Genomic DNA, 16,141 nt, shown 5'->3' on the forward strand with positions numbered 1-16,141 from the left:
TTCAGTTTACAAAATATTACATTTCAGTAATATTGAAAAGTTTCTGATCCCATTTAATTCTGGAATTACTTGCATGCTAATCTCCTAAAATTAAATGTTTTTACAAGTTTATTTTATTACAAAACTTTAGTTAAAATGTGATGTCACAACGGCTTGAATAGACAGTTTTCCCAAACTGTGGTGTAATAAAATAAATGTTGGAATAATATGGGTCAGTACATTTAATCATCAATATAGTGCTTGAATGTAACACTCCAGTATGAATACAAATATATTCTGTGGTTGGAATTGGGTAGCAAAAAACTTTTTGATTACCTTAACTATATTTATTATTATTAATGCTTGGTCAGCATGCTAGTATTTGTTAAAAATGTTCTATAATGTTGTTCTGTACAGCATGCAATCAATAGTTCCATTACAAATATTGAAAAAGACACTCAAAATGTCATATTCAGAAGGACATTCACAGCATATTTCCAGCTTGAAACAATCAATATGTTGCACATAAAACTTTATCAACATTAATGGTTTCACAAAGGTGAAAGAATTCAAAATATCAACATACACAATCTGAAAACATAAATCTGAAAACAAAGATTATCAACAATTTCTACTGAGGTAAAAGCCTGCTAAATAAATATGCCTGTTGTTTTGAAATAAATATAAAAATGCATTTCACATATCGCTCGTGTTTGTTTCATACTCTATAGGAAATGCTTTACACAGCATTCAGTAGTTTAATTTTATTTGCTCAGTTATAACTAGAAAGCCACTGTGACGATATTAATACTTCTGATAGCAACAAAACTAAGTGACTCCAAATTCACTAAATTTCATTGTTTTAATTCCTTTCCACCTTTTGTGTTGTTTCCAGGAAATGATTCAGGACAAGGATGATGCCCCAAAATGCCCTCTTTAAATGTCTATGAATGACAAAAGCTGTGATGTAAAACCATAAAGAAAATGTGTGTCCTTTTAATTCTTACTTGTAATAAAAATAAGTATAGAATTCACCACAGAAGAAATTAGTTTGAAGAACATTGTAATGATTTACTTCAATACAATTGTGTATGTAAAACATAAAAGAGACAAATCGAGTTGAAATCCTCCAAACTAACAATGGACTGAAATGTTGCTGAAAGCTTATGCAAATAAAGTGCATATTTTAAATAACATTTTTCACTATCCATGCCTTCAGGCTCCTGTTACGTATTTTACTGAAGCAGTTACATGCAAAAAACAGCGGAGTTTTCATAATTACCAGCTTGCATATCAATTAATAGTAATTATTGAACCAACCCAAAAGCTAAGCCACATCATCGGCCTCTCACACAGCATAGCGTTTAAATTACTGGCGCAGTGAAATAGATATATTTTAGATGTACTCATCAAGATTACTTATAATGTGATTCTGCAATTTTCTCTTCCTGTATATATGATAACATTTCTGTTAAGGACTACATACATATCACGATTTCTGTTCACCATCCGAGTCATCAACTTTCTTTTTTATATTTGCAGCAGCTATCTCATCTTCGAACATCTCTGGCGACCTTTCCTGTACATCTGATAAACTGCTGCGTAGACCACCACGGCCCTCACTAAAAAGAGCTTCATTAGGGCTGACTTGAGTTTCGCCAGTGCTGACAATACTGCTGGTTTCACTAATGCTGATATTAGCATTGCTAGTACGACCACCGGTATCGTCAGCACTACCATCGCTAGCGCTGACATTATCAGCGATTCGAGGTGTATCACCCAGATTTTGATTGTTTTCATTTCCCATTGCTTCATTCTGTTGGAAAGGTGAGTCGGTGGGATCAATGCTGGTGTGGCTATTTGCACTTCCAAGGCGACTGGATGCTACTACAGCTTTTACAACAGCCTGTTGAGTGAAAAATATTAATTCTTTTGAGATACTGTAAGATTGAATATGTAACACAAGCTGATATGAAAATTACCTGAATGTTGTTGATGACACAATGTGAAAAATCAGGGTACTCAGACTGTTAATATATTTTTTTTTCCAAAGCAAAATACTGCAAATTCTGGAAGTCTGAAATGAAAACAGAAAATTCTGGAAATACTCAGAACTAAATAAAAGATCACAACCTGAAACATTAATTGTTTCTCCCTCCAGAGATGTCGACAGACTTGCTGAGTCTTTCCAGCATTTTCTGTTTTTATTTGTTAACACTTGTTGTCTGATGAGTGAAAGGGATTCGGCCCCAACAACTTGTATAGTTGAATAAAATGTAGATTTCTAACAATAGTAATATTTATATCGCGCTTTTAATATAATTAAATATCCCAAGATGATTGACACCTGAGGAGAATTTAGGATGAATGAGCAGTTTAGTTCAAAGAGGTAGATTTTAAGAAGCATTAAAAAGTAGAAAGGGGTTTGGGGAGAAAATTCCAGGTCGTGGCAGCTGAAACTCACTTAAATCTTTGTATAACTTGCAATCAAATTATTTTTATTGAAATATCTCAAACACATAGCTCAGTAGCAATAAATGTGGGACATTACTGTGAGCAATGCCAACGCACAAATATTTAACATGGTCACATCGGATTCCACTCACTATTTTAACATATGCAATAATCAATTTAAAACAAAAAAACATAATTGAGACAGGATTTTCATATGAGCCTATGAGGTAGTCATATGATATTTTAAGACTTTTACAAATCTCCAATGTGATTTACTCAACCATGGATCTCAGAATTTAATCAACATCGAAGCCAGTTAACAGGCTTGCTGTTTTGAGTGCAGAATATCTAGCACTGCTGCAGTGATCTGAAGGTCTGCAGCATTACTGTTTGCACCTTAGCAGAATTTTGATTATGATGTGTATCTACAACTAATTCAAATCTCTTTCAATTCTCAGGGCCCAGAATTCTGAGACCCCATCATGCTAGTGGTAGTGTGACAGAGCGAGACTCCCAGACACTAGTTTGACAGGATGCTGATATCCAAGAATGCAGGAACGGGATCATTTTGATAGTCATGGCAAGCATTTCAACAGGTCAACATCAAAAGCCAAAGAAAATAAGAACTTACTTTATGTTCTTAAGCAAACCAGTAGTCAACTTTTTAAAGGCAAAAATAAAATGCTGTGCTGGAAATCTGAAATAAAAGCCTGGAGATGCTCAGAAGGTCGGGCACCATCTGTGGGGAGAGAAACAGAGTTAACATCTGGAGTCCGTATGGCTCGGACATTAAACTCTGTTTCTGGGCTGCACGGTGGCGCAGTGAATGACACTGCTGCCTCATGGTGCCAAGGACGCGAGTTCGATACTGGCCCTGGATCACTGTCCGTGTGGAGTTTGCGCATTCTCCCTGTGTCTGCGTGGGTTTCACCCCCACAACCCCAAATTATGTGCAGAGCAGGTGGATTGGCCAGGCTAAATTGCCTCTTGATTGGAAATCTTTAATAAATAAATAAAAACACTTGTTTCATTCCTTAGATGCTGCCAGGCCTGTTGGGTTTTTCCAGCATTTCTTTTTTCATTTCAGATGTCCAGCAGCGCAGTATTTTATTTTTAAATTTCTGTGGAGCTGTCTTTGAAACAAATCTGTAGGGCCAACTAGGCCAGCATGAGCGCTGGTGTGAACCTCGTTGTGCAAGGCCACAGTCTGCCTCCTTCCACATCAGGGGGCTGGTTTAGCTCACAAAGCTAAATCGCTGGCTTTTAAAGCAGACCAAGCAGGCCAGTAGCACGGTTCGATTCCCGTACCAGCCTCCCCGGACAGGCGCCGGAATGTGGCGACTAGGGGCTTTTCACAGTAACTTCATTGAAGCCTACTCGTGACAATAAGCCATTTTCATTTCATTTCATTTTCATTTCAATGGTCTTTCCAAGAGCTCCCTGCTCTGATCAGCAAGGCATCAACAGCCTCCAATATAGCTTAAACCTCCCTAGCTTCAAGCAGGCAGCTCCCGCCTCTTGGAGGCATTCAACACCTCTGATGTCATGATCAAAGGAAAACAGGAGGAAAATCTGTTCACCTCTTCCTATCATCAATTGGAATTTTGGATTAAGTGTAAATGGAGAAGAAACATAACAGATTTGAGATCCATCCTAAATTCCACTTATATCTCTCCTAATATCGGGTGGGATTCTCCGTCCAACGACTTTGGAATCGCAAAACGCGATTAGGTGGAGAATCGCTCATGAGCCAAAAATCGTTGCAGGATTTGGGCGCCCAACGGAATTCCGTGCTCCAAAGGAACAGGAGCCAGCCAGTGAGGATGGAGAGCCAGCTGATCAAACGGCAAAGGAGGAGGTGGGAAGGAGATGCCACATCAAGGCTCATGTGTACCGGTGGCGTCTGTTATTAGGGATCTGTCGGACCGGGCATGCTGTCGAACACTCCGGCTGAGCAGGGGAACCGTGCGGCATATCTGCCGGACATGAATAGGGCCAATCACCGGTATCCCTGGGTTCTGGGGCCATAGGTACCCGCGGTGCCAGGCACCGACGACACCATGGGTGCAGTACGGAGGGGAGAGTGCTGGGAGAATGGCCAGGGGTGGATGTGGGGGAGGAAGAGACATGTGGGGGCAAGTGCTGCAGTGTAGGTCGGGGGTCACCGTGTAGCCCGTTGGACCTGGTTGGGCACAGGGGCATGCACCATGCCAATATGATACATTTCAGTCCCTGCAAACAATGGACTTCAACCAGGAATGGTGGCCTTCATCCTAGCTGCCCAAGCTCTGGGGGATGCACTGAGGCACTGAAGCCAGGATCACTCTCTTCACAGGAACAGTAGCTAGTGGCCAGACACAGCCAGACAGCTCAGCACAGGTGTAAATAATCATAACTACTTCTTAGTTAATCTTGTTCGTGTAACATCTAGTTTAAGCATTGGAGAGAGAACAAACTCAGTTAATTCATCAACGCTGCTCAATAAAGCATTTGCTCTAAGTGGAAGACTACAAATGTTATTTAATATCGAGTTAAGAATCATTCTTGTTAAGAAACAATTGAGTAACTGATATTGCGCAAAGCAATACATTACTATCAGAAAGCGTAATATAATACTTACCTCTGCCCTAAAAGCCCTTATCATCGAGCTATGACCCCTAGGTCTGGACACCCCCAACATAGGGAATATTTTATTTCTGAATCTACCCTGTCTAATCATGGTAGGATTTTATACGTTTCTATGAGCTCCTCTCTCAATCGTCTAAAGTCCAATGAATAAAATCCTAACCAAATTAGTCTCTCCTCATATGACAGTCCCGCCATCCCAGGGACCAGCCTGATAAAGCTTCGCTGCACTCTTCCATAGCAAAAACATCCTTCCCCAGATAAGGACACCAAAACTGCACACAATACTCCAAGTGTGGCCTCACCAATGCCATAATTGCTGTAAAAAATCGAGTCTGCTCCGTCATTCAATCATGGCTAATATGTTTCTCATCCCCATTCTTCTGCCTTCTCCCCATAACCCCTGATCCCCGAATTAATCAAGAACCTATCTATCTCTGTCTTAAAGACACTCAGTGATTTGGCCTCCACAGCCTTCTGCAGCAAAGAGTTCCACAGATTCACCACCTCATTCCTCCTCATCTCATTTTTAAAGCTAAGTCTGAGGCTGTGCTCTAATCAATGGGATGCATGTCCCCATACGAGCACTGGCCCATAACGGGCTGATCTTCAGAAGGCGAAAGGGGTTCCACTCGATGAACGTACAGCTGGTATGTGATCATGAGCTGCACATCATGCACATCTGCGCAAAACACCCGGGCAGTGTGCACGACGCCTTCATCCTGGCTCGATTGTTCCTGACACCTTTGAGGCACACCCCTGGCTGAGGGGTTGGCTCTTGGGCAACATGGGTTATCCGTTACGGTCGTGGCTGATGACACCTATCCAGAAACCACAAACCGCCATGGACACCCGCTACAACAAAGCCCATGCAGCGTCTAGGGGCGTGATCGTGTGGTGCATCAGCATCCTGAAGATGCCGTTCAGGTGCTGGAACACTCTGGCGGGGCCCTCCAGTATAGCTCTAGGAGAGTCTCCCACATTGTGGTAGCCTGCTGCATCTTCCACACATCACGCACCAGAGGGATGACGGGCTGGAAGAGGGGGATGAACACCAGACGTCGTCCGACGAGGAGGATGCGGAGGTGGGCCAGGACGGGCAGGTCGTGGAGCCCAGGCAGACACAGGAGGCCTCAAAAAGTGTGTGCGAGGACAGCGCCATGCACAGGACGCTCTAGCCATCTGCAATTTCACCGACTAGTGGGCCAGGCTAACGGCATGAACATCCCAACCTCTTTCCTTCCCAATACCACCCTCCCTACATCGCGCTGCTTGATTCCTATCTGTCTCACTATGGGGTGCAGGCCCTGGGCTGGCATTAACAGCAGGTCTGGTCCATGGGATGGAGGATGATGACAACTTTCTCTGCGATGAGCTCTGGTGCTCCGCAGCATTTGACAACGTCTGACTCTTGGCCACTGTAACACTTTCTACCGTCCACCTGGGGGACCCCTGCATGTGAGCTGGCCATTCTGTCACACTGAACCACCAAACTCTTGGGGTGACAGAAGTGAGACGGGGTGCGGGGGTTGGGGTTGAGGGTACCGGGCGATGTGCTGCATCCGACCTCAGGGTCCTGGCCCGTGCCCACCCGCAACGTCTGCTCAAGTCTTCCGTGCACCCCCCCCCCCCCACCCCCCCTCCACCAACCAATTTGACTCCAAATTAAATAACTAATGCATTAAACTAATTTCTATAGTTTGAAAATATCAATGTAAAGCAATATAGCCAGAAGCTTCAAATAATAAACATGCAGGCCGGAATTCTCCAGTCATTGCGATTCAATTTTCCTACGGCAGCATACCCATGCCAGCGGATTTTGCGGCAGCTTGGGTGGTTAAAATGGGAAATGCCATTGACAGGCAGTGGGGAGATAGAATCCTGTCACCAGCCAATGACATGCGGCCGAGACACACGCGGCTGGCAGAGCGGAGAATTCCACCTGTAGCATTCATGTGCACTCTCTGGTTAAATGGTTTTACTTTAAAAATATTTGCATAATCTTCAATATAATATGACGTTGGTTTTAAAAAATACTAACATTAGAACTTAAAATTCAATTGAGGGAAACAATACACAAAAAAAATTTGTAATTATTTCTTGAGCTCAGGTTGAAATAAAAATGATTGCTTTATGTTGATATAAGAACAGGAAAAGCTATTTCCAGCAGTTTACCAGATCAGTTTTCAAATTTATTCTCATAACAATTCAGTTAAATGGAATTGTAGTATTAAAATTGTGTTTCATATTTTCGAGTTTTCAGATGATAACTGAAGTTTCAATACAAAAAGGTCAACAACAAGTAAAAATTGATGTGAAAACTAAAATCGAGAACTATACACAGAAATCCTGGTATTCTGCTGTTCTTCAGTTCTGAAATCCTAACAGCTCCTTTCTATCCACCTGAGGGCCATCACATATACTGCTTGTGCTCGTGTTATACATTTGGATTGTACATTTGCTCCCGTTACATTGAATTTGACATTTTCTAAACATCCCGCATCTCCAAAAGGCCTCAAGCTTAACCCCATTTTCGACTTGGCTGTTCATGCTCCCTGCAGTGGAGCTCAATTGAAATTTTCACTAAGTAGTTATCACTGCTGGACAAGTCGCATTAAGAAACTGCTCACTGATGGAAATCTCACACAGACCTTCAGTGTAATCTTGGGACAGAGTAAGGAGGAAGAATATTGTGTTTCAAAAAAAATAAACAGATAAAGAATAAAACTATGAAATTGTAATTTTGTATAGTTAGAAAAAAAAACAAGAGATGAATTAAAAGCCAAGGGAAACAAAACATAATTGAAGTGACACAGAGGAAAGAAAAAGAAATTGGGAAGTACAAAAGTAAGACCACATAATAGAAACATTATTAAAAAGAACGAAAGGAGAGTCATGATAAAAAGGATCGGCGTGGATTACGAGTGATGTCATGTAAAGGCAAGGCACACTAAAAGACTCCTTAATTTCCTGGCCTTGCCATTTGAACTGCCTGTCCATTTGTTTGCCGAACGTTTCAAGCTCCTGGCAGGGACTTGGCAATTGATCCCTTTTTTTTTTAAACAAACAATTTTATTGAGGTAGCTTTTCGGCATTGTAAACAATTACGTACATACATCAACAAAAAGAAAGCAAAAAAGGCAAAAAATGTGCAAGCATCGACGTATATTCAATACTTCAATCGTAACATACTGCACACGCCCGCCCCTCTCCCATCGGCACTACCCGCCAATTTATCCCTCCTACTCTAACCTCCCCCCCCCACCCCACCCCCTGCTGACGCTCACTCTCCCGCAAAGAAGTCAATGAATGTTTGCCGCCTTTGGGCAAACCCCTGTACAGATCCCCTCAAGGCGAACTTAATTTTTTCCATCCCCAGGAAACTCGACATGTCCGAAAGCCACAACTCAGTCTTCGGGGGCTTTGAGTCCCTCCACGCCAATAATATTCGTCACCGGGCTATCAGGGAAGCAAAGGCCAAAACATCGGCCTCTTTCTCACCCTGGATTCCCAGGTCTTCCGAAACCCCAAAAATTGCCACCCCCGGACCCTTGTTTTTAGTACCCGGGATATGATCCCTGCAAATCCCTCCCAGTACCCCCTCAGCTTAGGGCATGTCCAAAACATGTGTACGTGGTTCGCTGGTCCTCCTGCGCACCTAGCGTATTTGTCCTCTACCCCAAAGAATTTGCTCATCCGGGCCACCATCATGTGGGCCCGGTGAACGACCTTAAATTGAATCAGGCCAAGCCTGGCACATGTTGCGGTCGAATTCACCCTTCTCAGGGCTTCTGCCCACAGCCCGTCCTCCATTTCCCCGCCTAGCTCCTCCTCCCATTTGAGTTTTCGTTCTTCCGTTTGGGACCCTTCCCCCTTCATGAGCATCTTATACATATCAGAGACTCTACCCTCCCCTCCTTCCCCCTAGAGACTATTCTGTCTTGGATCCCCATTGGTGGGAGGCGTGGGAAGGATGGGACTGTCTACGGACAAAGTGCCGCAACTGTAGGTACCTGAAATCGTTTCCCCTTACCAGACCAAATTTCTCCTCCAAGCTCCTCAAACTCGCAAAGCTCCCTTCCAGAAACATATCGCCCACCCTCCCCATCCCCGCCCGCCGGCATGCTCAAAACCCCCATCCATACTCCCGGGGGCAAACCGATGGTTGTCGCAGATTGGCGCCCAGACAGACGCCCCCACTTCCCCTACATGACCCCTCCACTGGCCCCATATCCGCAGGGTCGCCACCACTACCGGGCTGGTGGAGTACCTGGCCGGCGGCAGCGGTAGAGGAGCCGTGACCAGGGCTGCCAAGCTGGAGTCCCTGCACGAAGCCGCCTCCACCCGCTCCCAGATAGACCCCGTACCCATCCACTTCCTTATCATAGCGATGTTGGCCGCCCAGTAATAATTAATCAGACTCGGCAAAGCCAGCCCTCCCTCGCTGCGGCTCCTCTCAAGCATCGCCTTCTTCACCCGCGGGGATTTTCCCGCCCAGACGAAGCTCATGATCATCTTGTTAACCCTTTTGAAGAAGGACTGCAGGATAAAGATCGGGAAGGCACTGAAAAATAAACAGGAATCTAGGGAGGATCGTCATCTTTACAGTCTGCACCCTCCCTGCCAGCGACAGCGGGAGTGCGTCCCATCTCCGAAACTCTCCCTTCATTTGTTCCACCACCCTGGCCAAATTTAACTTGTGCAGCCTGCCCCAGTCTCGCGCCACGTGGATCCCAAAGTACCGAAAGATTTCCTCAACCAGCCTAAACGGTAGCCCTCTCAATCTGTTCTCCTGGCCCCTTGCCTGCACCACAAACATTTCACTCTTGGCCATATTTAATTTGTACCCTGAGAACTGGCCGAACTTCCTCAATATTCCCAGTATACTTCCCATCCCGGCCAATAGGTCTGACACGTACAGGAGCAGGTCGTCCGCATAAAGAGAGACCCTGTGTTCCACCCCGCCCCTAAACATCCCCTTCCATCCCTTTGCGGCTCTCAGTGCAATCGCCAGCGGCTCTATGGCCAGCTCAAACAGCAGCAGGGAGAGCGGACAGCCCTGTCTGGTCCCGTGGTATAGTCTAAAATACTCTGACACTTCTCTGTTTGTCCTGACGCTGGCCTTTGGGGCCTGATATAATAGCTTGATCCAATTCACCAGTCCCTCCCCGAACCCCAAACCGTCCGAGCACCTCCCATAGATAGCCCCACTCCACCCGAAGGCCTTCTTGGCATCCATCGCCACCACTACCTCCACCTCCTTGCCCGTCAGGGGCATCATTATCACATTGAGTAATCTTCTCAAGTTGGCCGACAGCTGCCTGCCTTTCACGAACCCAGTTTGGTCATCCCCAATCACCTCCGGTACGCAGTCCTCAATTCTAATCGCCAGTACCTTTGCCAGTAGCTTGATGTCAACATTAATCAGGGAGATTGGCCTGTATGACTCGCACGCTTCCGGGTCCTTACCCCGCTTCAATATCAGTGATATAGTGGCTTGCGACATTGTCGGCGGCAGGGTCCCTCTGTCGCTTGCCTCATTAAAAACCCTCGCCAAGACCGGACCCACTAACTCAGAGAACTTCTTATAAAACTCTACTGGGTATCCATCCGCCCCGGGGCTTTCCCCGACTGCATGGCCTTTAGGCCCCCCAATACCTCCTCCATTCTAATCGGGGCCCCCAGCCCATCCACTTGCCCCCCACCTACTGCTGAAAATGTTAACCTGTCCAGAAACCTTTTCACCTCCTCCGGTTCTTCCGGGGGCTCCGAAGTGTACAGCTTGCTATAGAAGTCCCGGAATACCTTATTCAATCCTGCCGGGTCCTCCACTCTGCACCCCTCCCCAGCCATCACTCTACTTATTTCCCATCGCGGGGAATCAGCCCCTAAAGCTCCGCCGGAGTGAGAGCCTGCCGAATGTGCGGCTCACTCGATCATCGCCACAACTGGAAGTCCCAATTGATCCCTTTTAACCGTTTTTTCTGGGGTCTTTGGTGCCCAAAACTCAGTGGGTTGAGTAGGTGAACTCTCTCCAGACAGGGGTATGTCGAAATCGTCCACAAAGAAGCTCGAATTTAAAATGCTCAGGAGGGTGCCCGTCAAAGGAAGGTGAAGGACGGAAGAAGGCCGTCGCGCCCATTACATTACACACGTTGGCAGTGGTAATGGCGCAGCAGCCTGAAATGTTCGGCAAACAAATGGACAGGCAGTTCAAATGGCAGGGCCAGGAAATTAAGGAATTTTTTAAAGCCATTATTAAAGAGGTTTTGGGCCCGATTCGTGGACAGTTAATGTGAACTTCGAACGTGATGAAGGCACAAGGCGAGACGCGAAAAGGGGTAGAGGAGGCCTTGTCAAGGCACAGGGATTGGTTTGCCCCAGTGGAGGCAGAGTTGCTGATGGTGGCGGAGAGCAATAAAGGCCTGAGACTTAAAAGTGGAGGACCTCGAGAATAGGGCACGGCGGTGGGTCTGCCAGAAGGAGTGGAGGGCCCAAGGTGGATCCAGTATTTCTACGAAATGTTTGCTTGGCTGATGGGTGGGGATCAAGTGTTCACTCCTCGGAAATGTACAGAGCACATCAGGAGCTCAGGCAAAAGCCTAGACCGAATGAGCCACCGCAGGCGGTGATAATCCACTTCCACAATTATCAGAGGAAGGAGAGGATCTTGGGATTTAACACACAGATCAGGAGGAATTTCTTCAGTAATGGCAGTAAATCTGTTGAATTTCTTTTACCACAGAGAGCTGTAGAGGCTGAGATAGACAGATTTTTAATCAGTAAGCAAATGAAGGGTTATGGGGATATGCGAGCAAGTGGAGTTGAGGATTATATCAGATCAACCTATTTCATTGAATGGTGGAGCAGACTCAATGGGCCAAATGGCCTACTTCTGTTGTTACAACTAATGGTCTTACCCAATATCTCCCAGCCGTGACTGCACTTGCACCTATTGTGGGAGAACCTGCCAGTCACAGATAGGCCTGATTAACCACCAGAGAGCCTGCAACTGATGAGAAGAAAAATACTACCATCCAAAATGCCATGAAGGGGTGTGGACAAGATTTGCTCGAATGGAACCAAGTTCGAGGGGCTTCAGTTACGTGGACAATCTGGAGCAGTTCAATTATTCTCCTTAGAACAGGGAAGGTGATGAGGAATGAAATAGAAGTGCTAGAAATACTCAACACGTGTGGTATCTATGTACAGAGAAACTGAGTTATTGTTCCATCAGAATATTGTGCTAGGCTCAATGATCTTCAGCTTATGAGGAAATCTGAGGGATGTTCAAATTCATGATAGTGTAAATAAAAATAAACTGTTTGCAACGCCAAGAGTGTTGGAAAACCAGAGGAGGTAGATTTATGACATTTGGCAAAAGAATCAGAGGAAACATGAGAAAACTTTCTTTTACACAGAAAGTTATTATGATCTGAAATGCACTGTCCATGCAGATTTTAAATTAACTTTAGAAGACAATTGGATGAATACTTGAAGGGAAAAGAATTGCATGATTATGAGGGAAGTGCAGGCGAGCAGGGATAATTGGATAGTTCTACCAAATACCAGAATAGTTACAATAGTTAAATTGCTTTGTTCTGTCCTGTGCCATTTATGATTCTATGAAACGTTTTTCATCTGGACTTCCGTTCATTGGGTTCTAAAAGTTGAAATAAACTAATTATAGCGTGTCTTAAGGAGAAAAGTAAGGGAAAGAGATGGAGTCATGTAGGGAGGGTGTTCAAATGCTTAGGGCCTAGGCAACTGAAGGCCCAGCCATCAGTGGTATAGAATAGCATGAACACAAGAGCAGAAATTTAGAGATAAGAACAAGATACCATTATGCTTGGGATGAAAAGTGGCAAGTAATAATTATGCCTGTCTATGTTCTGTCTATTTCCTCTAGTCCTACATATATTAGCTCAAACTGTCCAGTTTTCCCATCGTTATCAACACCACAACTTCACCTTGATGGCAATGTTTTCAGTTGTCTTGCTGCACCCAAACGTAATAGTGAGGAAGGGTAATAGCTCCGACAATGTGGGATCTGTATGGGCCGAGGTGAGAAACACCAAGGAGCAAAATAACATTGGTGGGCATTGTACATAGACTCACAAACTACAGTGGTGATGTTGGGAATGGCATTAAACAGGAAATCTGTAATTATGGGTGATTTTAATCTGAATATAGATTGGGCAAATCAAATTAGTCACAATATCATGGAGGAGGAATTCCTGGAGTGTATACGGGACGGTTTTCTAGGCCAATATGTTGAGGAACCAACGAGAGAACAGGCCATCCTAGACTGGGCACTGTGTAATGAGAATGGAATTATTTGCAATCTAGATGTGTGAGACCCCTTGGGGATGAGCGACCATAATATAATAGAATTTTTTCATCAAGGTGGAGAATGATGTAGTTGATTCTGAGACTAGAGTCCTGAATCTTAATAAAGGAAACTATGATGATATGAGGCACAAGTTGGCTATGATGATTGGGGAATGTTACTTAAAGGGATGACTGTGGATAGGCAATGGCAAACATTCAAGGAGCACATGGGGAAATTGCAACAATTGTTTATTCTTATCTGGAACAAAAGTAACACGCAAAAGGTGGCCATGGCTTACAAGGGAAATTAGAGATAGTATTAGATCCAAGGAAGAAGCATACAAATTGGTCAAGAAAAATAACAGGTCTGAGGATGGGGAGCAGTGCTGAATTCAGTAAAGGAAGACCAAGGAATTGATTAAGAAGGAAAAAATAGAGCACAAGAGTAAGCTTGCAGGAAACATACAAATTAACTGTAAAGGTTTACATCGGTATGTGAAGGGAAAAATATTGTGAAGACAAATGTGGGTCCCTTACAGTCAGAAAGAGAGGAATTTATAATGGAGTCAAAAAAATGGCTGAGCAACGAAATACATATTTTGGTTCTGTCTTCACAAATAAGATACCAGAAATGTTAGGGAACACAAGATTTAATGAGAGGGAGTAACTGAAGGAGATCAATATTAGTAGAGAAAGGGTGTTCGGGAAATTGATGGGATTGAAGGCTGATAAATCTCCAGCGCCTGATAATTTACACCCCAGAGTACTGAAGGAAATGGCTCTACAAATAGTGGATGTGTTGGTGGTCACCTTCCAAGATTCTATAGACTCTAGAACAGTTTCTACAGATTGGAGGGTTGCTAATGTAACCCCACTATTTAGAAGAGGGTAGAGAGAAAAAAGGGAATTATAGACCAGTAAGCCCGAATCCATTATGAAAATTTTTATAGCAGAGCACTTAGAAAACAGTGGCAGGATCAGACAGAGTTAGCATGGATTTATGAAGGGGAAATCATCTTTGACAAATCTACTGGAATTCTTCAAGGATCTAATTAGTAGAGTTGATAAGAGGGAACCAGTGCGTATGGATTTTTTGGACTTTCAGAAGGCTTTCGACAAAGTCCACATAAGAGATTAGCTTGTAAAATTAAAGAACATGGGGTTAGGGGTAGTGTGTTGAGATGCTTAGAAAACTGGTTGGCAGACAGGAAACAAAGAGTAGAAATAAACGGGTCTTCTTCCAAATGGGAGGCAGTGACTAGTGAGGTACCGCAGGGATCAGTGCTGGGACCCCAGCTTTCATTATATTAATGATTTAGATGAGGGAACAAAATGGAATATCTTCAGATTTGTAGATGACACAAAGTTGGGTGGAAGGGTAAGCTGTGGGGAGTATGCAGAGACCCTTCAGTGCGGTTTGGACAAGCTGAGTGAGTGGGCAAATGAATGACAGATGCAGTATAATTTGGATAAACGCAAGGGGCGGAATTCTCCGCTCCCGGGAAAAATCGGGAAGGCCGTCGTGAACTCGGCCGAGTTTCACAACGGCCTCGGAGGCCGCTCTTCTCACCTTATTCACCCCCACCCGGGGGGCTAGGAGCAGCGCTCCGTTATTCTCGGCGGCCGGGCCTTGACGCTTGCGTCAAGGCGGCGCGCCGAGAATGACATGACGGCGGCGCCTATGTGACGTCAGCCGCGCATGCGCTGGTTGGCCAGCTCCAACCCGCACATGCGCGTCTGACGTCATGACGGCTGACGGCTCAAACCCGCACATGCGCGGTGGCTGTCTTCCCCTTCGCTGCCCCGCAAGATGTGGCGGCTTGATCTTGCGGGGCAGCAGAGGGGAAAGAGTGCATCGCTTTGAGACGCCGGCCCGACGATCGGTCGGCACCGATCACGGGCCAGTCCCCTCCCGAGCACGGCCGTGGTGCTCACTCCCCTCTCCGCCCTCCCACAAGCTTCAAACGGGCCTTTGGCGCCCATGTTCACGACGGCAGTGACCAGGTGTGGTTGCCGCCATCGTGAAATGATCGCGAACGGCAGGCCGTTCGGCCCATCCGGGTCGAAGAATCGCCTGTCTCCGTGAAAAATGGCGAGCTCCGATTCTTCCGAGCGGGGGGTGGGAGAATCACGGGGGGCGCCAGGGGACGTGAAATGAGTCGCCAGGCCCTCCCGCGATTCTCTTACCCGACGTGGGGAGTGGAGAATCGCGCCCACGGTTATCTACTGCGGTAGAAAAAAACGGAAAGGCAGACTATTATCTAAATGGCCATATATTAGGAAAGGGGAATGTGCAACAAGTCTTGGGTGTCCTTTTACACCAGTCACTGAAGGTAAGCATGCAGGTGCAACTGGCGGTAAAGAAGGCGAATGGTATGTTGGCCTTCATTGCCAGAGGTTTTGAGTACAGGAGCAGGAATGTCTTGCTGTAATTATACAGGGCCTTGGTGTGGCCACACCTGGAATATTGAGTGCAGTTTTGGTCTCCTTGTACGAGGAAGGGTGTTCTTCCTCTAGAGGGAGTGCAGCTAAGGTTTACCAGACTGCTTCCTGGATGAACGTATGAAGAAAGATTGAATCAGTTTGAATTGTACTCGCTGGAGTTTAGAAGACTGAGGGGAAATTTCATAGATACCTATAAAATTCTAACAGGAGTAGACAGGGTAGATGTAAGAGGGATGTTCCTGATAGTGAGTGTGTCCAGAATCAGGGCCCACAGTCTGAGGATACAGTATAGACAAAAGTAGTTGAT

The 16,141-nt window shown here is 45.3% G+C and overlaps 1 protein-coding gene across 3 annotated transcripts in view; it reads right to left on the reverse strand.

Moving 5' to 3' along the window:
- Positions 1 to 206: 206 nt before the first annotated feature.
- LOC119970465 (calcium/calmodulin-dependent protein kinase type IV-like) overlaps positions 207 to 16,141 on the reverse strand; it is a 173,351-nt gene continuing 157,416 nt past the window's right edge. The window contains exons 11-12 of one of the 3 annotated variants that reach the window (XM_038805118.1): positions 1,962 to 2,056; positions 1,669 to 1,885 (exon numbers count right to left, since the gene is read on the reverse strand). In XM_038805118.1, coding sequence (XP_038661046.1) covers positions 1,876 to 1,885; positions 1,962 to 2,056 — 105 coding nt within the window. In that variant the 3' untranslated portion in view covers positions 1,669 to 1,875. Of the gene's footprint in view, positions 1,886 to 1,961; positions 2,057 to 3,064; positions 3,173 to 16,141 lie in introns of those variants that run through there. The other 2 variants (XM_038805117.1, XM_038805119.1) reach the window with 2 other exon arrangements.

Source organism: Scyliorhinus canicula, chromosome 8 (genome assembly GCF_902713615.1).
Source record: "Scyliorhinus canicula chromosome 8, sScyCan1.1, whole genome shotgun sequence".
In the NCBI taxonomy this organism is placed as follows: domain Eukaryota; kingdom Metazoa; phylum Chordata; class Chondrichthyes; order Carcharhiniformes; family Scyliorhinidae; genus Scyliorhinus; species Scyliorhinus canicula.